Source organism: Mytilus trossulus, chromosome 9 (genome assembly GCF_036588685.1).
Source record: "Mytilus trossulus isolate FHL-02 chromosome 9, PNRI_Mtr1.1.1.hap1, whole genome shotgun sequence".
In the NCBI taxonomy this organism is placed as follows: Eukaryota; Metazoa; Mollusca; class Bivalvia; order Mytilida; family Mytilidae; genus Mytilus; species Mytilus trossulus.
This window is the reverse complement of record NC_086381.1, coordinates 23,316,855-23,342,806: the sequence shown is the minus strand read 5'-3', so window position 1 is coordinate 23,342,806 and position 25,952 is coordinate 23,316,855. Positions and strand designations below refer to the sequence as shown.

Here is a 25,952-nt window from a genome sequence, read left to right as displayed (position 1 = left end):
TACAACTAGCTTAATATCTCACTTGTATGACAACGATGTACGAACAAACAAACAGACATAAAAATAGGTAAAAATGTCAAAAATGGTGAAACAGAAGTCAACATTGTGTTAATCTTAATCGATATAAGGGCAAACAATTATGTCAAAAAGAAAAACAAAAAGGCATATAGCACAAACGGAAGACAAGAACACAAAAAGGCATATAGCACAAACGGAAGACAAGAACACAAAAATGTGACACAGCACAATGACGGGATGTATAAGTACCGAACCAGGTCAAATGGAGTTTTTTCTCGCTAAATTGAAGACCTGCATGTTGGTGACCTTCTGCTGTTGTTTTTTCTATTGTCGGGTTGTTGTCTCGTTGACACATTTCCATTCTCAATTTTATTTACCATAAATATACTAAACATTTAAAGTAATACTTTATAAAGACAAGTAAAAGAATACTGTTACACACTATTTAGATGATAAACAACCTCAGTGTTTAAAATCAATACTTTAAAACCATCGTGTATTATTTGTGAAGTTGATACAAAATATTTATCAACAAGGTCTTGGTATCTTCCGATGATTTTTTTTTTAGAAAAATGACGAGACGTTCTTTGACATACACCTGGTTCATCAAATTTCTACTCGGACACTGTTGACGTTTTACAAAGTAAAAGAAGCAGCTGCAAGCTCTTGAATACCGAATGAATTGGGGAAATGTATATCCCATATGCAGGTGAAGATTGGGGATTGACAATTTTAAAATTGAAATTAAGTTGTCTCGTTAAATGGAACCCAAATCAGAAAAGTTTGGATTGTTAATGGACAGAATATCATTAATATATCTAAATGTGACATTAAATGATCTGGCTTTTGTGAATTAAGAAAGTGTGGTATGATTGCCATTGGACAATTCTCCACCAATCTAATTAAAATATTGATCTCTGATTACGTTATACTGCAGAGATCAATATTTTAATTAGATTGCAGTATAACGTAATCAGAGATCAATATTTTAATTAGATTGATTCTCCACTCGAGACCAAATAATCTATAATATATATTATAACTCATCGTACGGCCTTTCAACCTTGAAAAAAATCCTTATTACATAGCAAGCTATAAAAGGTTCTGGCATGCGAAATATATAAAACAATTCAAATAAGAAAATAAAATGACATTATTTAAGACATTGAAGACCTGTTAGTGACCTTCTGATGTTCAGGCACGGATCCAGAGGGGGGGGGGGGGGGGGGTCCGGGGGTTTGAACCCCCTTTTTGGACGATCAATGTATTTGAATGGGGACATGTAGTTGAATCCCCTCCTTTGTCCTTGGTTAGGAACCCCCTTTTTAAAATGGCTGGATCCGCCCCTGGATGTTGTCAGTTCTATGATCGGTTTGTTGTCTCTTTGGCACATTCCCCATTTCCATTCTCAATTTTAAACGAAAAACAAATATAATACATGGTACTAAATAACAACCATCCTGACTATAGACAGACACACATATATAATGCAATAGGTCTAAAAAGGTTTTCAGGTGGTTAAACATACATGAACTTTCGAGTTTGCATCGCAATTTCTTATTGCGAAAATTAAGGTGTGTATATCGACTGATAAAATAAAGCCAGTATGGGACGTTTTATTGTTTCATATATTTTATTTTGATGAAACTCATAAGTCAGCATTCATCCTTCAGTTTTTTCTTCTTTACTGCGTACAGAACTGAAAAAGTATAAACAGAAATATGTATATATATATACATCATGATTTATAGCATCTTAGATTATTAATGTACATCATGCATGGTTAGCATATATCTCAATTGTTCCTTGACTGTTTGATGACAAATTTTATAATAAAATTGAGAATGGAAATGGGGAATGTGTCAAAGAGACAACAACCCGACCATAGAAAAAACAACAGCAGAAGGTTACCAACAGGTCTTCAATGTAACGAGAAATTCCCGCACCCGGAGGCGTCCTTCAGCTGGCCCCTAAACAAATATATACTAGTTCAGTGATAATAAACGCCATACTAATTTCCAAATTGTACACACGAAACTAAAATTAAAATAATACAAGAATTCAAGACTAAAAAAGACCAGAGGCTCCTGACTTGGGACAGGCGCAAAAATACGGCGGGGTTAAACATGTTTATGAGATCTCAACCCTCCCCCTATACCTCTAGCAAATGTAGAAAAGTAAACGCATAACAATACGCACATTTAAAGTTCAATTCAAGAGAAGTCGAATTATGATGTCAGAAGATGTAAACATTGAAGAAAACAAAATGTGTTTAATTTCGAGAATAACGTACGGCTGTGTAAACTGTAAATTGCTGATTACGAAGAAAAGAAAATTACCGTTGACAAATGAACATGAATTTGTTATGGCATCCAGAATCGTGCCAGTTGAATCCGTGGTAATTGTACCAGACTAAACAATTTCCCCCCTTTCCTTCATTTGGTTGTCCGGGGTACCAGTATGTATAAGACATCTGTTCTAAATCTTCAATCCAGACCCAGTGTCCTTCTGCAAACATGTCCGTGGCACCAATCCATACGTTGTTAGCAGAAACTTTACAACACATGGAAATAATTTAAAGTGATTTTAATCCAATTCAAATTCAGATCTATCGTAACTTGCGTCAAATTATGAGGATAACGAAATCATAGATCTATATTTTAATGAGATTGAACTGATTTTACAAACTTTCAAGTCCTTTGATGACAAACCCAAACCTGATATTATAAGACCCTTACTATATCATAGTAATGAATTAAACAAATAAAAATAGACGAAAACAACCTTTTCTAAAGTCTAACGGTAAAAAATACCAGTTAAATACATAGTTACTTGGGGACAGGATATATATGTTTGTCCTCCCCCTTTTTTCTCTGTCCCCGAATATATATATATATCTATCATGGTTGAATTTGGTTGATTTGTGACGTAATTTGTGTACATTGCCCTACAACACTTTACTAACTATCATGTTTCTTTTTAAATGAAACGTGTGTTTAATTCTCAAAATGCTTATGACCCTATATCTAAAAGAGGATAGAAATCGAAGTACAAATATTTCAGACAATTTTGCGAGAAACTTTTAATAATGATAATAATAATACATATTCTACTCTAGTTCTATCCGTCTACTATTTGAGTATATGCATACCTCTTGTCATGGACTTGATAAACCTCATTTCTTTTTCCTTAGAAACTGTTGCTAGGAATCCGCCAATCGATCTACATACACTCTAAAAAAATAACATTTGTCATTAATATTGTGAATAAGAGTTATCTAATTAAAATTAGTTTTCCGCAGTTGCTCCTCGTTGTCGTCGCACGACATGTATACAACGAGGAGCAAGTGCGGAGAACTTATTTTATTAAATTTGAAGAAGAGAAGCAAGTTACTATTTCAGTACGTCAGTCGTCAATATACTATATAGATCTAATTGTCCTGATTTTCTTGTTAGTTTAAATTAACTTATTCCTGTGTGTGTGTTTCTTATTTCACAGGCACCAAGTGCACTATATAACACCCCCTTTTCATTAAATATGTCACCTATATTTTCAAATTAGCGTATTATGTTTATTATATTTACCTACTGATTTTACTCGTATTGAGCAGACTATCTGTACATGAAAAAATAAGGATAATAACACGGTAGGTATATATAATAACTGTGTATATCAAACTCAAGCGTCTATATCACGTCTATTAGAAAGGAAGTCTGTTTGTTTACATTTTTGTTCATGTTCACTCGAAAAAAGTGGTCACACTCCTAAAAGCCCGATCAAATCACTCGAAAAACCACGATCCTAGCCGGACACTATACCTATCGTGATTAAGCCAAATCCTATACTTGCTACAATTCCCTTTTTGTTATTTCTTTCTTACTTATTTATATGTTTTAAACTGATAACTGCCAGCCTACTGATTGCCCTCCTGCAGATGTCAGTATTATGGTAATCTTCTTGTTAGCAGTAAACTTATGATTATTAAAGGGGCAACATAAAAGGAGGGGACATGAATCAAGTCCAGCCAAATCCGAAAATAACTGAAAATAGGAAGTGGTTCACATCATTTGGTTAATCCTATATATGTTTGGTTAGTTATTCAGGCACCATTCCGAATCTCAAGTAAATATAGTTCGTGATTATATGCATTTATTGATGACATACATGGTTAAATATCTGAAAACCGGCAATAATTGGACTCTTGATTAAAGAAAGGACCAACCTGAGCGTCCATCCATGTCATTGGCTCTTCGACGAACATGTATTGCTTGTTCTGAAACTTCACCCACATATGGTGTCCAGTTATGCCTGAATTTCCTGTTTTAAAATATAAACTTATGCATGGAAATTGTATGCTGTGGTATATTTTTTAAATTTCTGTTTAATATGTAGCACATGCAGTTTTGATAAATTGCTTATCAATAGTTTTACTTGTTGGTGCTTAACGTCCATGTGCATATATTTTATGCAAATTAAGCACAAACACAATTTAGTTTAGGTTCGGAAAAGAATGGAATTTAAAAACCATTCTGGTCATATTTTTTTTTAAGTACTACCGTTAGTAATAGTTGATCGAGAGGCAACAGGTTATATAATTATTGAAATTCAGTTGAAAATGACGTGCCGTTATTTATATATATATATGAGTACGAACAGTTGAATTACCTATAGTCCTTTAGATTCTGTTCACAGTTTTAAGTTATCAGAAGATGATATTAGACAAAAACTGCTTGTTATTGCTATCTTCGATTTTTAGGCATATTGGCAAGTATGCAGGCGGGGTCATCGGACACATTTCTTACACTAGAAATAAAAATTGTGACCAAGTTTGCTTCAATTTGTCCTAAAGCAGTTTTTAAAGGCCTGGGAGGATTTTTGTAAAACAAAAATACAAAAATTATAAAATAGGGTAAAAAAATCACTAAAAAGGGCAATAACTCATTAAGGCGTCAATTGACAATTTTAATCTTGTTGATGCATTTGTAGCTTTTACTTTGCTGAACATTATAACTGATTTCAGTTTATCTCAATCTATAATTATATTATAATATATATAATATATAGTAAACAAAAACTGCAAAACTTCATTAAAACTACCATTTCAGGTGCATCAACCTACCGACGGGTTGACTGATTCGTCTGAAAATTACAGGTCAGTTAGATTTTAACCTGTTGTTAGATTTGCTCTGTTTGTCGCTTCTTGGTATACATAATATAGTCTATCTGTATTTGTGTAGTAGAATGTTCAATTGCAGGATTAAAATAAAAGAACTATATGTACATACCCAATACAAAAATACAGATCAAAGGAACAATTTTCATCCATAAAGAGTTTCCCATCATTGCAGAGGAAAGCGTTCAGTGAAAATTTCGATCATAGAAATTATCTGATTTTACACAAGTAACAGTTGTTGCCTTATTGATTGTCAGAAACATTAAAATGGAAGATGATAAGGTCAATGGTAACTTGTACCTGCGGTTCGTTTTACACTGAACTGTTTTAAATCTTGACTTTTGTTTATCTATTTTAAATGTTTATACATTTATTTCGATAAAATTCCAATATCTGCCATATCGTCTAATGTTGTTCACTTCGGAAATAAAGAAAGTCGGTATATATTTTGCCTCGCCTTCGACAAGACGCAAATCGCAGAAAGCGATCCAGACACAGGTGGCGACAGGCTGACATCGTTGACTATGATATGTATATAGCGGCTTTATATTTCGGATGGAAGAAACCCTGAATGCTTCAAACCTACTATTAAAGTGATATAAGATAAATTCTCGTTTAATTTTTTCGATGTGGACATTGTGGCTTTAATTTTTAGATGTACGCCTCGAGTACAGGAGGAAGATACAGAAAAGGAGAAGATTGACCGTAGATATACTTGTTGCTTTCTCCTATACATACTAGACTCCCAATTATTTCACCACATAATCAAATCGCTGTCATTTGTAAGTAATAAAAGTAAATGAGTGCCTTAAATCTGCTTTTTGTATATAACATTTCACACTTTAAATGCAGGTACTTCACTTGTATCCGTGATTTTTTGTACTAGTTGACCCCCCCTTTTTATAATCTGCATATAATCTGTGACCGGAACAAGTGCCAGTGGCAGTGGGTATGCTGGATGCTTGGAAGATACCTTCAAAATTAAAACATATAAAATAGCCTTTCAAGATAAGGACTACAACAAGGTATGACTTTTCAATTGGATTTGTTTAAATAAATCAAGGCAATAGTGTTAATTGTATAGGCTAGCTAAACTTCTTGAGAGTAAACCAGGAACATATATATAGATATACCATTCCCAGAGTAAGCTAATAACAAAAATAACACAATTAAAGTATTAAAATTATGAAATGATGATGTCTAAAAACCAGCTGATGTAGTACATGTATGTACAAAACCTGTAAACCACTTGTATTGTAAGGAAGGGGGTTAGTGACGACACCTCCCGGGATGTCCAGTGGCCAGTACTTCATTCCTATTCGACCATTGGGATACCTGATATCAGATTATGATTTATGATATCAGATTATGGCTGAACAACAGACAATAAATCAAATGAAACTATATTTATTCATAAATGTACAATAATTGCATGTTAGTCGGATATAAACAGGAGTCTGAAAACTTTCTTAATTGAAGTTCAAAAATAGAGTAGTATTTCCAATGAAAAGTGTAAAATGAAAATAAAGTGTTCCCAGAGTTAGTCTTAAAAGTAAGTTAATTAGCTTTGCATTGTGTTTTTTAAGGTAGAGTGGGTTGCTCATTTTCGCCACATCTTTCCATGTTTTCTACAGTTTATGTTTTTTAAGTATACTGATATTTCTATATGAAGATAACTTCAAAAGCAAAATATTCTTAAGCTTCAAAACGTGTTTGTTTGAAAATAATCATCTGAAAAGTTAGATTAAAGGGTGTTTGAAATTGCCTGATGTTTTGTCAATGGGGGACACATATTCGCCGTTTTTATATATCTATTTAAACCCAAATTACAGCAGCTTTAAACAATATTTTTCAAATCAACTTCATTATAGATGGCAAAAGCAGACATTAAAAAGGTGTACAGAACTGAAATTTAGAGCAATCAGTAAAAGATTTACTAAAAAATACTTCTTTGAAATCGTGATTTTCATTTAGGAAATTGTCGGAAAATTGTTGACCGTTTTTTTATTCCTTTGTGGTAAGTGCCGCAATTTTGTCATAGTTAAAAAAATAACCATAAAAAATTATTTGTTATAAAAATCTAAGTCACCAGCATATTTCTTCCATTTCAGCCATCTTTTGTAGTATTTACACTTCAAAATAGTAAAACGGCGAAATTGTGTCCCCGGCGAATATGCGCACCCCACTCTAGTAAAACTTGCTCCAAAAAGGGGTGATTAACTCTGGCAAATTGCACCAAAGTGGTGGCTAACTCTTAACTCAAGTGAACTGATATAGTCCGACGAGTATTTGGAGGTCGGTGTAAGGCCATCTCCGACTGAATTCCAAATAAAATTCTAAACTTGTCATTAAACAGGGTAACTTTAACAGAAAAGTACGTACTGAAGAAAAGTTGAACAAATGAATATTCCTCAAACATTATAAAAACATCAAAAGTTATATACTAAAACTGTAAAATTAACAATCCTTACTTTTATCTTCATATGTTTAAATAAAATTTAACTTAAAATAAACATTTAAATACTAAATAATTAATCTGTCCAAATTAAGGGGAATTAATCTAGGCATATCAAGGCACATCTATTACAGTATAACAAAGTCTCTTAGAATAAAGTACAGAAGGTCAATTGCTTATGAGCATGATAAGCAACACTCCCATTCTGCATGTTCTGGTTTCTGTAATCAAGATTTACTACAAAAAAAGGTTTGAAGCTTTTATAAATGACATGTATGAAGGAACAGGATTATTTGTGGGAAAATGGAAAAAATATATTATATAATGTTTATGTACCTGTATATAAAATTTATTTTGCAATATTGTTTTTAATACACATGTATATGGATGAAAGTGGTATAAAATAAAAATAAAAATTTATTCATTTATAATTTCATCATATTTTCAATTTTGTTAAGTCAGCCTGGAGCCTGTAATTCAGTGGTTGTCATTTGTTTATATGTGTTACTTATTTGGTTTTTGCTCATTTTTATACATAAACATGATAAATAAGGCTGTAAGTTTTGTTGTGAGTACAAATTTTTCAACATGTTCAACAGTTGATTGTTGTCAAAAACTGATGCCTGTGTATATGTGACTCATAAAAAACACTGTATTGGTATTATTTTCTTTCTAATTTAGCTTATGGATGATGAAAGATGGAAGTCATGGAAGTAAAGGATAAAACTAGATATTTTATTGCCAAGTGTGCAAATATAAAATCACTACAGACTTGTATTAACAATAGCAGATGGGCCTGTAGAGACAGAGTTAACTCCCATATTCAGCCTAAAGAAATATTGTCATCAGCATTTCTAACTTCAAATGTTATAATAATATTCAGTGTTAATAATTGCCATGGTTGGCATGGATATGTAGAGATGCAGTCTGAACCAAAGATGGATGCAAATAGTGATAAAGAATTTGATGAGGAGAAATCAGATGATGTCACTGACGATAAAGAAATGCTAAATACTGATAATTCTAAAAAGGATGATGACCATGATGACCCATCACCATGGTTTTACTTCAATTTGAAATGGATGACCGAATATTCATCTCAATTTGGAGAACAATGTCTTCCATTCCAAAAAACAGCAAGCTTTTACTGTATCGACAAAACACCTCTAAATAAAGCCAGGAATTGGCATGAAATTGATAAGGAAACTGGCCAAGAACTTTGTAAACAAATGGAGGAATATTATAAAAAGTTAAGAATAAAACAGGAAGAAAAAGTAAAACTACATGAAAGCAGACTCCCACCACCCTTCATGAAACCTGCAAGTAATATTGAAAACTTTATGGAAAATTGGTCACAGTTGGTTAAGAAGGTTGAGAATGAATTAGGAACAGTTTTATTGGCATGTCCCTTTGGAAGTCAGAGGTAAATTTTCAGACATTTGATTCAAGCTACATGTAATCATGCTAATTGGATAAAATATTTAATAAATAATTCATGGCACTGGCCATGTAAGGGGATATGACCATTATGACTGTTTTTTACCAGGCAGTGATCTTCCGAAAGTGTAAATAGACTAAAGCAAGGCATGTCTGTTCAAATTGATACCTGACCCAAAAAAAGAAACCTATCCACATAGACTTAAAGAACACAAAACATAAAATGAAAACAAATATGATATGTTAAACTTTTTTTTCAGACAAAAAATCTTTCTACTCCATTGTACTCTGGTCAAAATTTGTTGTCCATTAGGGGTTTTGATAATTATTATCATTTTTATATTGATTCTACATGATGAAACCATACAATCATGACAATGTTATACTTTGAAGGTACAACTTAGATACACAGAAAAGTGATATGGACATGTTTGTTATATACCAAGCTGATACAAAGTCATTACTGGGGTTTGATAAACAACCTCCTCAAACTGTTAAGGTACTGATGAATAGTAGTGTCAACTATTGCAGCATTGTGTCATAAATTCTTTAGTTAAGTTACAACTTCTTTACTGTATAAAATACATTTTAAAAACACTGATTGTACTGGATTCATTTTTAGTATACTAGATTAAAAAAAAAAGGCTTTTCCTTTAATGGTTATAGATATCTTATCAGAAGATATAAACAGCTAAACAGTAACCTATAGTTGCTAACTACTACGAGTCTAAGACAATAGATCTCTTGTGGATATTTTTCACATAGACAATTATACTATAAAATCGAGAATATATATCTTCGTTTTTGTTGTTAAAATTTTATACCATCTTGAAACATTAAAATAGAACCTCTAATATGTTAATCCTTAATTTTAAAAGCAGAATTTAAACATATATAATACATGTTCATGAGATGCAAGTACTGAAAATGCTAAATGTTAGTATGCTTAACATGGCTTTCATTTTTAAGCTAAGAAAATATTTTGGCATCATATTTTTTTACTGTACAGGGATGTCAATGTAATAATAAATAACTCAAAAATATTCAAACTGAAGATATCTGTACAATGTTAATGATGTACAGTATGCATCACTTTTCTATTTATTAGCGAACAATGTTACTTGTTAAGGGGGCTGGCGGGTCAAAGTCAAATTTTTTATTTAGTATAGGATTTTGCTTTATTTTTCTATAAATGAACATCACTTACTTACTGACTTAGTCCTTGCTATGCCTAGTGGCACATAGGGCAAGGAATATAAATGAACATTATCTTATACTTAATAGAAAAATGAAACAAAAAAATGGGGTCACCGTCCATTTACGCTCACAATCTGCATTCGAAAAAAAAGGCATACATTTTTGTTTATGCCTTTTTTTACTGTTGAACTAATCATGCTAATAGGAGAAATAGTGGTAATATCGAAATAAAAAAAGAACTAAATCATAGAAATCGCTTAAATTTTACAATTATTTAGTTCATGTACAGCTTATTTTGAAAACAACAACAAAAAATATAAGTCACAGATGAGTTAAAAAAGATATTTCAATTGTAATGCCAAAAAATGGCATTTTTGCACCAAAGGGAGATAATTTGGAGATTTTTCAATGATATCTACATTTTAAAAGTCATCTTAGGCCAACACAAATTGATCTTTATACGACCGCAAAAATCAAAAAAAATTTGGTCGTTTATTGGTTCATGACGTTGGTGTTGTCGTCGTCTGTAGACATTAGGTTTTCACACTCTAACTTTAGTAAATGTAAATAGAAATCTATAAAATTTAAACACAAGGTTTATGACCATAAAAGGAAGTTTGGGATTGTTTTGGATGTTTTGGTCCCAACAGTTTAGGAATAAGTGGACAAAAAGGGCCCAAATAAGCTTTTTTCTTGGTTTTCGCACAATAACTTTAGTATAAGTAAACAGAAATCTATGAAATTTGAACATAAGGTCTATGACCACAAAAGGAAGGTTGGGATTGATTTTGGGAGTTAAAGTCCCAATAGTTTAGGAATAAGGGGCCAAAAGCAGGTCCCAAAATAAGCATTTTTCTTGGAGTTTGCACAATAACTTTACTATAAGTTAATAGAAATCTATGAAATTTTAACACAAGGTTTATGTCAGACCACAATAAGCACAATAAGAAGGTTTGGATTGATTTTGGGAGTTTTGGTCCCAACGAATTAGGGGCCAAAAGGGGCCAAAATTAAACTTTGTTTGATTTCATCAAAAATTGAACTATTGTGGTTCTTTGATACACCGAATCTAACTGTGTATTTAGATTCCTAATTTTTGGTCCTGTTTACAAATGGGTCTACATTAAGGTCCAAAGGGTCCAAAATTTGATTTTAACAAAAATTTAATTCTTGGGGTTCTTTGATATGATGAATCTAACAATGTATTTAGATTTTGGATATTGGAATACCACAAAGGGATGGTGAGAGTTGTCTTTTGGGAGTTATGGCTCAAACCATTAAGGAATTTGGTGCAAAAAGGCGGGGGGGGGGGGAAGAGTTTCCAGGTTAATGGACAATTACTTACGTACAAAACATAATTTAAAAGCAGTGTAAGATTGGTTATTGAAACTCATTTAAATATCTCACCTAAACTGCTCTTAAATAATTTTGTATATTGGAAATTTGCCAAAATCTTTATTATTAATAAATTCCATAGGAAATTTGCCAAAAACTTTAGTTTAATGAACTTCATTGGAAATTTGCCAATATAAAATGTTGCATTGGAGTTATCTTTCTCTGTCCAGAATAGTAGTTAAATCAACTTAAATCATGACTGTATGACATTTTATATGTAATGATGTACATTGTATTTAAATGAGTAGTTATTGTTGAAAACTCTATTAAAAATTTGAATTGAGATCATTTTTGAAATAAGAGAAAGGGGGAGGTGAAAAAAATTTGTTGGGGTTCAATTTTTCTTATTTCAGATTTCAGAAATGAAAAAGAAAATTTCTTCAAATATTAAAGGATTAATATTCAACAGCATAGTGAATTGCTCAAAAGCAAAAAACATATTTTTAAGTTCATTAGACCACATTCATTCTGTGTCAGAAACCTATGCTGTGTCAACTATTTAATTGCAATCCAAATTCAGAGCTGTATCCAGTTCGAATGTTGTGTCCATACTAGCCCCAACCATTCAGTGTTCGACCTCTGTGGTCGTATAAAGCTGTGCCCTGAGGAGCATCTGGTTTGGAATTATTTTTTTACCATATTATAAAGTAACAACTGCTAAAGGTTATTAATAAAATTTGTAATGAAAAATAAATGTTTAATTTTTTTCTGAAAATCTTATACCAGTGAGCCTCCTTAAAGTCATAAGAAATCTCAAATTAGAAAAAATTATGCACATTTAACTAAATGGATAGTTTTCATTATACAACTTATGTACATATGCTTTTTTCTGAGGAAAGTTCTTTAATTTGTCCACATTTAGAAAAAGTTTACTTATTTTTAATTGCTTGCTTCCAGGAAGCATTTATTTATTCGCCAACATTTTTTCCGTATGCAAAGTGACCAGAGCGTAAACCTCCTCTTAAAAATCCAGTGATCGCAATATGCATGAATCTGTCATTAAAATAAACAATTATCTGATTTGATTGTACATGTTAAACACGTGCTCAAAACCCATGCTTTTTGTTATGTGTTAACTATAATATGACAATCGGTAAACTTCAGCTTCAAAACACAGCATTTAATGAGCAGCCGTATTTGTTAAATCATAACAGACAGAGAGAAAAAAAATTGACGATTTTACGATATATTTGCATAAAAAATGATAAAATCATGCACAGAGGACTAAGTTTATGATATATACATGCATTGGTACAAAAATTGGATAAACATTATTTTTCACCAATCACTGGTTTCATATGACTTTAATATTTTTTATTTATTCTTTTACAGAGTAGTGAGAGAGAGGCTTTAGACTATACAGTACATGAAGTTTACAGATATGGAGAGTTACTATTAGCAGGAGACCATAGATGTGTAGAGACTTTATTTTTACAAGAATCATCATACATAGCTTCTTCTGACTCATTCAAACAACTTTTATCCAAAAGGAATTTATTTTTAAACAGGTATGTATGCAACAGTTTCTTAGTTCCAGGGAGATATATTGACAATAAAACATTGAGTGTGCCATAAAAACATCTTGAAAATTAGTTCTTGAATGATTTCTTAAATGTGTAGATTTTCAAATCTATGGTTTGGTCTCACTGCCAAAGGATTTTAGAGCCTTCAAATTATACTTCATATATCCTTATAAAAATAAGGGGTAGAAGTATGATTGCCTACATATGGACAAGAACCAAATGACGGTATTTATACTGCACTCGTTCTATTTGAGCAATCAAAATGCGTTTACCATATATTGTTATGTCATATACAGTTACCGACCTAATATCACTTTCCTCATGAATATTTAAATAGAAATTGCTGAAATTATAATTAATTATTCATACAACCTATTCAACCTGTTCTTGTTTCAAATGTATACAATGACTCAAACTTATTTCTTTTGCAATTTTTAGAAAAAACCTTATTTCACTTGTTAATATTTTTGTTTTGCAAACTATGAATCATTATGTTTTATGCTTATTGTTGATATTTTAGTTTCTTAAACAAATTTGTTCACCATAGATTGTGGGTTTCAACGGGTAAATTAAATGTACATTTCATTGTGTTACAATATATTTCTCGACCAGCATGATATGATGCCCTTTCTTAAAAGGGGGAGTTTCCCCATATTAAAATCAAATAATAACATTAACACATTCTAGACAACAATTGAAAATGTTTTTTTTTTTTAGATTTTATAATAAAGACAATAATAGTGCATTGACTTGATATATCAACGATATAAGGATTCGGCCCAAAACGGAAAAATAGCAAAGCCTCGACTTTCCCCGTTTCTAAGCCTCATCCTTATATCGATGATATGTCAAGTCAATGCACTATTATTGTCTATGTATTCATCTATAAGTAAATTAACAGCCTTCAACAAAGACATACCCAAATATTACCCATACAGTTAAGTATGCTATAAAAGACCCTGACACAACAATAGGTGAAATTATCCCAACGAGTAATCCAACAGCCTGATTGAAAGTAACAAAAAAGAAATTTTGTGACATTGGAGAGTTTTTCAAGAATGACAATTTTAATGCAATTCTATATTACAAAATTCTTAGAGCTGGAAAGAAATGACAACAAATGTTACATACATGTATATAGGATTTTGCAATTATTTCTAAATAAAATCAAACAAAAAATATTTAACATGTTAAATGTAATGTACATGTAACAAGAAGATATCTCTGTAAAAAAGGATTTAAAAAAGGGATGTGGTTATGTTGCAAATGAGACATGTAAACAACCAATGATCACCATACATCATTCAACAAAACACAAAACCTGTACCATTTTGTATACTATAGTAGGCCTTCATTTTAGGCTGTTGTAGTTTATCAGCAGTTCATAATGCCTATATTATGTATATTGTTCAATGATTGTACAATTAATTTTATAGAAATTGTTTTCACTGATGTAAAGATTTATAAAGTCGATGTATGATGCTTTTTATTTGCATATCTATTTCACTTTGTTTTTGATATATGTATAACAAATTGTTTCTATTGGACTTTTTGTTTCAGTTTATGTCTAGATAAATATTTAAGAGATGCTTTAGGAAATAAAGGACTAAAATTGTTTGAGAAATGGACTAAAGATAAACCATATGATCTTCAGATGACAGAAAGAGAATCAAAATTGGGATACATAATTATTCGTCTCTTACAGAATGCAAAGTATGTATACAGCTTCATTTCATTGTAGACATCATTCTTTTACAATTTAAATTTAAAACCGCTTTTATTCTTAAAATACGGTAAGTCCCCTTATACAAAACCTCCTATAATGGTCGCCTCCTTTAAACCAAACATTTCTTGTCAGGTCACTGTCTTGGCAAGCTATAGTGATACCTATAGTCATTTTGAACCTGAATTCAAAGGTCATCTTTATTAAGAGGCAAGTTTCCTATATTTCCAAGGTTACCTAAATGTAGGTTAGAAGATTCAGTTGCCTTCATTATCGCTTCTGTATTAATTTTTTTAAATACCTGTTTAAATTATTTTTAAAATTGAGTTTTCAAAAAAGGTAATCTTCAGAATATCTGGATTTGTAAAGAAATAGTGTTGTTTGGGGGTTTGTAGTAATTGTATTATACATGCATATGTAACTTGCCTGATGAAGATCTGAAATACTTTCCTATCTTATTATTTTTAGGAATGTTGTTGACAAAGAAGATCTTCAAGTGTTCAGACTTAAGGAATCTCCAGAGAGGAATCTATTAATGTCACTGAAGTCAATGGAAAATAAACCACAAATACAATTTGTTCTGGATGAAATTAATAGGTAATTTTATTTTAAGTAATTAAAGTTGGTACCAAACACCTCACCCAAAAATTAATTTGGATGGTTTAATTTTCTTAAAACTTAAGACAAAATGTTTCCTTTGTCCCTTTGACAAAAATATAAAAATTTCAAAAAGCTTGAACCGCACACTTTATTGGAAAACTTTCATTGGATATATAGCATTTTGACAAACACTAATTTTGATAATTAATAAGCTAAATATTTCATAAAAAAAATAGTGTGAATAAAATGTTTAGCTGATTTTTACAGAGTTGCCTCCCTGTAGTGTTATGTACTACTTGAAAGTACTTTTTTTTAAGAGTTAAGAAAACAATCACAATGTGTTTTCTTTGGCAACAGAATATGGTATTAACCAACTATTTTCTTCTAGAGATTATTTTCATGACTCTTGCAAGTAGAAAAATAAATGAAATTTAAATCTTTAACAATATATAACTATTAGGACTTCTCTTCATAAAAGTATCAATAAAATTGGCCAAACTATGAACATAAATTGCCTGGAAGTCAAATGATAAGGTCTATACACAAAAGACAGTATCTGCTAAATACTTTGTGTATTAAACTTTTGGGCAGAAACCTATTTTCAGCCCATTACATTGATTTTAAAATTAAATCATTAGAAGTCCTTTACAATTTTAATTGTTGAACTTTTTATGCCCTACATACAATATAGGATTAACCAGTTGCAAATTTCTCTTTCAAGGTTAAAGAATTACATAGATGAAAATAAAGACAATGTTCCTGAAGCATCAGAAGATTTAAAGTTGTTTATGAATGATTGGATATTGACTCTTAGAAAAAAGAGATTTATATGAATGTACTGTAACATGTTTGATGAAAGAAAAAGTTGTGATATAGATTTGTGATAGGAATTCTTATCATGGGGTCATCCATAATTCTCTCTCATATATTTAATAATATATTAAGTGAAAAATATTACTGTAGTTGAAAGTTGCTGCCATTGATTGTAGATTTGAGTCAAAAATAAAGTTATACTTATATATATACTTGCCAACAAATTAATGCTTTAAAACTGAAAATTATTCCATTACTTTGACAATTGAAATTTCGATTATATGGCAATAAAACTACTATTTTAGAATTGCTTTTGTATTATATTTGTTTAAATGTATTAAACAAACCTTGGTTTCACCATGTTTTTGTGAAGACTCACTCACTCCTTTTTTAGCTCACCTGGCCCAAAGGGCCAAGTGAGCTTTTCTCATCACTTTGCGTCCGTCGTCCGTCGTCGTCCTGCGTTAACTTTTACAAAAATCCTCTCCTCTGAAACTACTGGGCCAAATTCAACCAAACTTGGCCACAATCATCATTGGGGTATCTAGTTTAAAATTGTGTCCGGTGACCCCGCCAACCAACCAAGATGGCCGCCATGGCTAAAAATAGAACATAGGGGTAAAATACAGTTTTTGACTTATAACTCAAAGACCAAAGCATTTAGAGCAAATCTGACATGGGGTAAAATTGTTTATCAGGTTAAGATGTATCTGCCCTGAAATTTTCAGATGAATCTGACATTCCGTTGTTAGGTTGCTGCCCCTGAATTGGTAATTTTAAGGAAATTTTGTTGTTTTTGATTATTATCTTGAATATTATTATAGATAGAGATAAACTGTAAACAGCAATAATGTTCAGCAAAGTAAGATCTACAAATAAGTCACATGACCAAAATGGTCAATTGACCACTTAAGGAGTTATTGCCCTTTTTAGTCAATTTTTAACCATTTTTCGTAAATCTTAAGTAATCTTTTAAAAAAATCTTCTCCTCTGAAACTACTGGGTCAAATTAATTGAAACTTGGCCACAATCATCATTGGGGTATCTAGTTTAAAAATTGTGTCCTGTGACCCGGCCAACCAACCAAGATGGCTGCCACGTCTAAAAATAGAACATAAGGGTAAAATGCAGTTTTTGGCTTATAACTCAAAAACCAAAGCATTAAGAGCAAATTTGACAGGAAGTAAAATTGTTGATCAGGTCAAGATCTATCTGCCCTGGAATTTTCAGATGAATTGGATCATTGGTTGTTAGGTTGCTGCCCCTGAATTGGTAATTTTGAGGAAATTTTGCTGTTTTTTTGTTATTATCTTGAATATTATTATAGATAGGTATAAACTGTAAACAGCAATAATGTACAGCAAAGTAAAAACTAAAAATAAGTCAACATGACCAAATAGTCAATTGACCCCCTAAGGAGTTATTGCCCTTCATAGTCAATTTTTAATAATTTTCACAAAATTTGTAAATTTTCACTAACATTTTCCACAGAAACTACTGTTATAGATAGAGATAATTGTAAGCAGCAAAAATGTTTAGTAAAGTAAGATCTACAAACACATCACCATCACCAAAACACAATTTTGTCATGAATCCATCTGTGTACAATGTTTAATACTAACATAGACCAAGGTGAGCGACACAGGCTCTTTAGAGCCTCTAGTTAGGATATGTTAATTGTTGATTTGATATTGAATAATGGCAGATAAAAAAGGTGGTATTTTTTAAAGATTTTGCTTCCTTTTTTTAGCAGCAGTCATACTTATTTGTTGATTTCACAGACCTTTTCTTTTTTAAAATAAGAGTATATGTTGTTATTTATGCTCAATATTGTCCTGAATGTACATGAAATTTATTGTGTATGCTGTTGTTGAGATTGTATAAAGTAATCTCCCATTTGATTTTGAAAATTTTCTAGAGTTATTGAACTTTTAATCATTAAATTTAAGATGTTGTAGACTAATTCAAATGTATAGATCATATACTAAATACTTCTTTTCGATTTTCATAATGGATAAAAGTGACTCATGTTTGATAAAAATCCAATTTGTCAAACCAGAGCAATGGGATTTTAACTGTCAGATTTAAGGTTTTTTGGGTTCACCTCAGCAGAAAATGTATTCTCAGGACATTTATTGGTTTCATTTTAAAATCTTTCAGACATATGCTGTTTAGATTATTTTTTCTTAATTTTCTGTTTACATCACTGTTTTTTTTTTTTAAATATTTGAGTTTTGGTTCCAGTGTCATAACATGCATAATAAATCATATCCATACCTGTCAACTGTCACTATTTGCGGGGGATTTCCGCCATGGAAGCTCACAGATGGGAATTTTGAAAGAGCAATTTTTTCTACAATTTTTAACAAAACAGTTAATCTTACAATGGCTTTAGGCTTTTAAAAGTATGAAGAGGCGAAAAAAAAAAACAACATAAAAATACATTTGAAGGACCCCTTGAAGGTTTCTTTAGACTATAAGAGCCATCTTGCACGCAACACCCCCATGGGCATTATGAAAAGTTGGCAGGTATGCATATCAACGGCTCACACTAAAAAATTGATATATTCTAAAATTTCAAGATAGCCTATTAGCATCCTTCTTTTGTTAAATTATTTGTTCAGCGGCAATATATCTTCTTCTGTGCATTGAAAAATACAGGTACACTGTACAGGTTGCATTAAATTCCAGCAATGGTCAAAAGGGAATAAAATAAATATCTACCATAAGTAAATAACCACACACTAGGACTTCTAGCATGTCTAGTGAACCAAATATCTCTGTTCATTTTACATTTTATTATACTAATGACCAACAAAATCAATAATATTTTATTTTTCTTTATTTCTTCACAAATATTTTAATTTGTTTCGAGTTAAAAACAGTTTATACAATGATACAAGAAGTAAAACATGAAATGACAAAGACAGATAAATAAACTGTCTTTCTATAGAATTATCTAAAAACTTCACAACACATCAGCTGAAATAAGGCAATATGTTGCTCTAAAATGTGATATTGATAGAATTAAAACTGTTCAAAATATGATGTAAAAAATACAAGTTTCTGTAAGATGTTTATAAAACAATGAAATTAAAAGACAACAATATATATATATAAAATTCTTAAAAAGCAAATATATCACAGGATGCTTGCTTGAAAAAAATAAACAAACTAGAAAGTGTTCAAGATAGTCTTGCTTAATAGTAAACTAAATTTAGAGTTGTTAACACGATTAAACCGTAGATTGTTTTCTGATTCATATACATGATTATACATGCCAAAATAAACTATAATTTGGTTGCCATAGCCTAACAAAAACTGAAAACTAAAAATATAAATACTGATAAAAAAGATTCTTGATTTACTTTCTTTCAATCTGTTTTCGTTATTTTATGATTAATTTGTATAATAGTTGATTAGTTCAATGGCCACTTAGGCTATGGCAAACATTTTCTTTTTTTTCAAATATAGCCTGATATACACATTGATTGCACTTAATGATTTAATCAGGTCATTTTAATCCATGATTGAAATTAATCATGATTTGACTTTTTCAAACAAATCAAATCTTTAGTATAACTGTTTATTGTCAATTGGCTTCTTTACACAGTAATGGGATTTCCACTGCCAACATTTTGGTATTCTGTGTTGTACATTTTGGGTGCTGTCATCACAGATTTAGTTCCTGGTGCTATAAATAGAAAAATTTCATTTGAAAAAAAATATTCAGGACAGAAATATTTTCAATGCTGTTTATTATGACACCAACCAGGACATGATAAATGGAGTACTCTTATTTACTTTCACACTAAAAAAAAATTCAAAATCAAGTACAGATCTATATAACAAAATAAGTTGAATGCTTTGTAACATGATGCTGTTAAATTTTTGTTTATAATACAGGAATTCATAGATACCAGGTACAAAAATATGTACTCCATAACAACCTTTTTAACTTTTCAAAACTATGAAGACATATAATAAAGACATTGAATGCAAATGTATTACACTGAATCAATTACTTGTTCAAAATTATAAAATCTTTAGACTATCATCAAAGCATTTATAACCCTATTGTACAGGTTAACTGCTTAATATCCTGCAAATATTACATCAGTTTATATTTCAACAGGATGTCGGTACTTCTTCAAATGTCAGAGCCATTCATAAACTTCATGAACAGAACATATTCAAGTTAAACTGATTGATAGAAAGTTTGTGTTTTATTGATATATTCCTCTTTCACTCAGTGCTCGGCTATTTCATGGTGGCCAGATTTTATTGAGAATGATAAAAAACATGCAATTTCAATAATGTAATAAAACTTACGTGGTAGGACCCATGGAGTATCAACAGGACAATAGAAGTTTTCTTTAGCTTTAACATCTGTTGGTTGGATAAAAGATTCTGTGTACAGTGATTTAAGACCTCCATGTGGCACAGGCAGTAAAGATTTAGGCTGGCGAGGTATTTTTGTCCTTGATTTGAACCATGTGGGATCAATCATAGGTAACTGTTCTCTACGTACATTATCCTTTGGTACTGGACTGAAATATGATGTAAATTTATAAATAAAACATAACATTATAAATTATATTATTACATTGGTTGCAATGAATTACATTGATTTCCCAGTTAGATAAAAAAAACAATAATTTTACATGTGAAATAAACGTGATTATTTCACTCTCTGACGTCATACAACAATAAGGTGTTGCAAAGACATTGAGAACTGCGGATCAAAACAAATTGTGAATGCGTAGAAAAAATATATAGTTCCTTACATGTTTTACATTAATTTCTTTAAAAAAAGCCATTTGCCAATGTAATAAAAAGAATAACAAATTAAAGAATTCAAATATCGAAAATATTCAACTCGTGACAGAACAACACTGATAATTAACTCATGCGGGTAGTGCATTTGTGAATTAATGTGTTGTTCGGTCACTCGTTGAATATTTTTCTCTATTTGAATACTTCGATTAGTTATTCTATAAATAATGATTGAAGAAATTTTCAATAAGGAATTGAAGAGTTGTCTCCCATGTGACCTACAAATCAATTATCTCTAAATGCATTGTGCAAGATACCAGTAATAGGATGTGCAAGATAGATAATCCAAAAATGCAAATTAACTTTTAAAGGAAGGACAGAATGACAGTCATTGGTAATAATAAAAGACTCAGTTCCTGGTTAATATTTAAGGAAGCATTATAAATAAACTGCTTAAGCATTGTTAATGACGCCTGTTATATACCGCTGCGAGTTTAATCTACCTTCAGATATCTTACTTGTTTTTATTTCCATGTCCCCATGCTTTTGGATACTCCTCACAGTCCCAGTAAGTTGCTACATCTTTCTTGGGATATTTTTTCAATTCATCTGGTTTAAATGATCTGTGGTCTTTTTGTGTTGTTGTGAGGTAAGGGTCCATTAGTGTTAGCACACCCTGGTCCCTCACATAGAATGGTTTGGCCTGGATTTTTGGATTCTGGGTTGATCCTTGACCATACTATTGGTAAAAGAATATATTTTAATTTAAAAGGAGATATCATGTAAATTGGATCAACATTCAAAGCTAGTACATGTTTCATCTTATAGTAAAACTTGATAATGGTTTAAGTATAAATACATGCTTATTTGTATATCATATGTATATGTATGTCGATGTCCTTTGTCTGTATTACTCTGTAGTTTAGATTTTTAAAAGCACAAATCATGTTCACTCAAAGATTGCCACTGGACTTTGCATTTTTAACTTGTCACTGGACTTCAAACATCCATCATCCTTATTTTTGAAGGTTCATATACTTTTTAAACTTAAACATTTACCACTCTCATCATAAAATTAAGGAAAAAGCATTGTGCAACTAAACAGTTAGTATACTATTTTCTGCTTTTTGTTCAGGTTGTCTCTTTATTTGAAACTTTTACGTTTCAGTTCTTGAATGTATTTGCAATTCATATTTTCCTCTTATAAAAATGTATGAACATCTATTTTCATTCTCATATATAATTGTAAGTCAGAATTTACCTTCGAAGGTCCTTCCACATGGTGATCCCACTGATTGTATGTCTGTGGGATGTTTAGACCAGCTGCATCATCAAAATGGTATTTTTGTCTTACTCCTGCTTTATTTCTATATTCCTCTTTAGTCTCGGACATCTGATTGCCAGCAGACAGAGGTTTCCTCCAACCTCCTTTATCCAACTAAAATGACAAAGTCAGTTTAATCAACAACAGAAAGTAAATAAAATGTAACAAAATGTATGTGGACTTTCAAATATAGGGTACATGATTCCATTGTGTTATAGTCTCATTGATGAATCTTCAACATTGTATCTTGTTGATTACAATCTGTATGATTGTAATCAACATCAAAAATATTTAAACGTCCCAAGTATATTTCAGTTAAAATTTTAACACTGACAATTTATACCAATATTTGTTGTTTCTAAACATAGCTTCATATGCATACCTCAGAATATTGTGTTATATTGACTGAGAGGCCTCAGATACATGTAGAATAATAGGTACATGTAGTTGTCTAGATGTTCCACATGATATAGGCAGTATCAAAATCGAAACTACCTATTATTCTGTTTATCAGTAATTATGACGTCACACAATGTATTGTCTAATATTTTCAGTGATATAGCCAGTACGTTGAAGTCGTTGATACTCAAAAATATTAGGCAGTAAGATCAAAGGAAAAATATATATGAATTACCGATAAATGTATGTCCCAACATAACATGTTTTCTTGGATATACATACATAAAGTTCTATCCTTCAATACTAATAATCCTAGCCCAAAAGACTTTACCTTTTCTGCTAAATCTTTAATATAGTTGACTTTCCAATGACCTGGAGCTTTAGTATGGACAGTATTATGAAATGGTCCATATGGATATTTGTTATTATGAGCTTTTCCAGTGGTGGTCTCAAAATGTTGATCTCGAGTAACTTCATCCTGTTTGGCAAGTGGAGGAGGAAGTGGTTCTCTTATTAATGTCTGAAATTAAAAAAGAATTTTAATGAAGTAAATTATAATATTTTAAAATAGCATAAAGATATCTTTTCAACAAACAGCAATAAGGTGTATGCTAATGAATGCTTCCTAAATACACCTCACTGTAATTTTGTTAATGATCATGAAAATACATGCATGTTTAATTTTAAATGTATTAAACTGTACGTGTGCATGATTATAAAAAAAGTATGAGACACATTTGAAAATAGTGGGGTGCACAGGCTGTTCTTATAATATAACACTGATCCAAAGTCAGTACACACATGTATTGATATCTGAAGTAGATCAGTTTGTAATTTATATGTTTTCATTTCATATTGCCAAAAAACTTATTTAGAGGATTTTCCAATGAGTGCTCAAGTTTCAAGCTCTCAATATGAATTGTCGACTTATACATTTTTATACAAAATGTACCAATTGATTTATTTAAAGGGATTTTTTTAAAACAAGATGAATTTCTGATTTCAGTTTTATGAATGAACTGCGTAGCTACATTGACCATGTCACATGAAGATTGTTAGTGACGTCAGCAGTTTTTTTGCAGAAAGCTAAGCTTTAATTAGAAGAGTATGCATATTACATGTAGTTCTCGTCTCGAATGTGCGTCATACAATGTACATAGTTGCCACCTGATCGATCAAGTAATAACATCCTTTTACATTTTATAAATAGGCCACAATATAAACACTTATTCTCTGTATAAACAACATCAATATGAAACAGCTGACAGATAATTGAGATAAGATAATGCATGCTGATTCTGTAGTAGAGGCATTGAAGACCGCATTACAGGACCACTGCCCATACGGCATGAGAACGGCTCAGCTTTCTTCACCGTGTAAAAAAGCCTATTTAGAGTTCTACATGCCCAATATAGATTATAATTTTAGGGAACCAACCCAATATTCATTTTTACAAACTCTAACCTAAACCTAGGTTATATTTTTGGATCCCCTGGACTCAACTTAATGAGGGGCCAAACAACAACCAATCAATCTCTTCCATGTCAGTTCAAAATTTTATATATTCAACAATACTCTTGAGTATTAATTATGGTGACAGTATACCTGGAATTCTGAATCAGGGAAATAATAACCAGGTCTGTGATGATGTCCGACACCAGTCGAGGTTTGTTGCCAATCTTGACGAGGCTCATATTTAATCTCCTTAAAACTCATATTTATGTTGGATTATGGCAATAAAACAGATCGTTTAACAGTTTTAACTTCGTAAACAGACTATTATAATGTTTGTTTGATGTCTTTAGTCGTCCATTTATCGTTGTTATTCCCTTTAATTGTTTGAGATTCCTTCCGTTCTTCTCTACTGTGTACCTGTCGCCATGTGAACCAAAAGGAAGTGAGTATGGTTAAAGCAAGGGACAATACTCGTGGCGAATTAACTTTTACGCGGGAAATTATTTGAAAATGAGTTTGGACAATAGGAAATTGTTTTATTAAATTAGTTCAATAGGAGATTGTTTTATTAAATTAGTTTTCATAAACTATATTAAAAAAAAGATGATTTGTTTCTGAAAAATATACAACTTTTATTTCCGATCCAACTTGCGAACCTATAATTTTCAAGGATTTGTCACGGTACTGTATCTAGAAAATTTCCGACTGTCATTGAACAGTGTTCAGCCTCGGCCAACTCAGTCATGGCAGTATATTAAAAAAAAAAAAGCCTTTCGTCAAGAAAGGCTCATTAAGAGTCATTATAGAAGCTTTAAAATTAACAAAGTGAAAAAGACAAAATAAATCTAGATTTAAATTCCTTGCCTTTAAGATTGATTTATTATGAACAGGCAAATATGTTTAAAAATTAGTTCAAAAGCTAAACAAAAATATTTCCTTATAAAAATGTGTTCATACCAAAACGAAACCAAATACGGAAATATGAATAGAAAAAGACTATGATAGACAGAATGTATTAGAGAAAAGTGATTTCCGAGAATCTGGATAATAAAACGAAATAGTTAATGCAACCTGGCTTAACATTATTACAGACGAAAGTAAAATAATACATTAGCAGTTTCAGCATATAAGCGTTATGTTCAAAGGACGCTTCAAAAAATCGAAGTATACAAAAATACAACATCTAGTAAGACCATCATACAAAACAACAATTGAAATTGTCAATTGACTTCTTGTAATGGTCCTTCAAGTTAAAAACGATTTTTTACCTGATTTTGGCGTTAAAGAAGATTTCCGCAAATACATTAATTTGAGAGACTGAAAACTTTGAACAGCATAATTGATAACCATAACAAGAACTACAAATGATTATGTTGATAAATTGACTTATATGAGTGATTATCTTCAATATTGACGATTTTTGACAAATTTTGGTGTTTTAACTTATTTCTTAGAAACTAAACTAGAATGTGACAAACTTTAATAAGAACAAGTAGGCATCATATTATCTCCTTGATCAGAAAAAAGCGATAATCATTACAAGACTTCGAAGCAGTTATATCCTGACGGTCGTCTTACACTTACTCCAAATGGAGTTGAAGTCACTATTAGTTGGAAGTTGTTGGCATTGAGTGACTATCCTTGCCCAGTTTTCATATTTTAGG

The 25,952-nt window shown here is 31.2% G+C and overlaps 3 protein-coding genes across 4 annotated transcripts; 1 reads left to right on the top strand and 2 right to left on the bottom strand.

The window, feature by feature from the left end:
• Window positions 1-1,618: 1,618 nt before the first annotated feature.
• LOC134683717 (perlucin-like protein) lies at window positions 1,619-5,406 on the bottom strand. The gene is made up of 5 exons (XM_063543032.1): window positions 5,304-5,406; window positions 4,241-4,335; window positions 3,170-3,251; window positions 2,358-2,571; window positions 1,619-1,717 (listed from the first exon to the last, which is right to left on the bottom strand). The coding sequence occupies exons 1-5, from the start codon at window positions 5,359-5,361 to the stop codon at window positions 1,681-1,683; spliced, it is 486 nt and encodes a 161-aa protein (XP_063399102.1). The 5' UTR covers window positions 5,362-5,406; the 3' UTR covers window positions 1,619-1,680.
• A 440-nt stretch (window positions 5,407-5,846) lies between these two features.
• Window positions 5,847-16,722, top strand: LOC134685336 (uncharacterized). Of its 2 annotated transcripts, none has more exons than XM_063545018.1 (7): window positions 5,847-5,973; window positions 8,328-9,069; window positions 9,477-9,582; window positions 13,008-13,183; window positions 14,759-14,911; window positions 15,390-15,518; window positions 16,243-16,722. In XM_063545018.1, exons 2-7 carry the CDS (start codon window positions 8,345-8,347, stop codon window positions 16,352-16,354), a joined length of 1,401 nt encoding a protein of 466 aa, XP_063401088.1. In that variant the 5' UTR covers window positions 5,847-5,973; window positions 8,328-8,344; the 3' UTR covers window positions 16,355-16,722. The 2 variants fall into 2 exon arrangements, with proteins under 2 accessions (XP_063401088.1, XP_063401089.1); XM_063545019.1 differs by lacking the exon at window positions 5,847-5,973 and adding an exon at window positions 6,116-6,216.
• A 2,436-nt stretch (window positions 16,723-19,158) lies between these two features.
• On the bottom strand, window positions 19,159-24,743 carry LOC134685337 (stabilizer of axonemal microtubules 3-like). The gene is made up of 6 exons (XM_063545020.1): window positions 24,439-24,743; window positions 23,165-23,353; window positions 22,372-22,548; window positions 21,629-21,849; window positions 20,667-20,884; window positions 19,159-20,028 (listed from the first exon to the last, which is right to left on the bottom strand). Exons 1-6 carry the CDS (start codon window positions 24,547-24,549, stop codon window positions 19,940-19,942), a joined length of 1,005 nt encoding a protein of 334 aa, XP_063401090.1. The 5' UTR covers window positions 24,550-24,743; the 3' UTR covers window positions 19,159-19,939.
• Between the last annotated feature and the right edge of the window lie 1,209 nt (window positions 24,744-25,952).

What these genes read in the sequence shown, in the direction of transcription:
- LOC134685336 (XM_063545018.1), top strand. Translation starts at nt 8,345, where the DNA reads ATGGAAGTCATGGAAGTAAAGGATAAAACTAGATATTTTATTGCCAAG. An exon ending in AGGAATTTATTTTTAAACAG is followed by an intron (nt 13,184 to 14,758) that starts GTATGTATGCAA and finishes TTTTTGTTTCAG; the next exon opens with TTTATGTCTAGATAAATATT. An exon ending in CGTCTCTTACAGAATGCAAA is followed by an intron (nt 14,912 to 15,389) that starts GTATGTATACAG and finishes TATTATTTTTAG; the next exon opens with GAATGTTGTTGACAAAGAAG.
- LOC134683717 (XM_063543032.1), bottom strand. Translation starts at nt 5,361, where the DNA reads ATGATGGGAAACTCTTTATGGATGAAAATTGTTCCTTTGATCTGTATT. An exon ending in GATCTGTATTTTTGTATTGG is followed by an intron (nt 4,336 to 5,303) that starts GTATGTACATAT and finishes ATTTTAAAACAG; the next exon opens with GAAATTCAGGCATAACTGGA. An exon ending in TTCATGTTCATTTGTCAACG is followed by an intron (nt 1,718 to 2,357) that starts GTAATTTTCTTT and finishes ATACTTTTTCAG; the next exon opens with TTCTGTACGCAGTAAAGAAG.
- LOC134685337 (XM_063545020.1), bottom strand. Translation starts at nt 24,549, where the DNA reads ATGAGTTTTAAGGAGATTAAATATGAGCCTCGTCAAGATTGGCAACAA. An exon ending in GGACATGGAAATAAAAACAA is followed by an intron (nt 20,885 to 21,628) that starts GTAAGATATCTG and finishes ATCATATTTCAG; the next exon opens with TCCAGTACCAAAGGATAATG. An exon ending in TACTCCATGGGTCCTACCAC is followed by an intron (nt 20,029 to 20,666) that starts GTAAGTTTTATT and finishes TTCTATTTATAG; the next exon opens with CACCAGGAACTAAATCTGTG.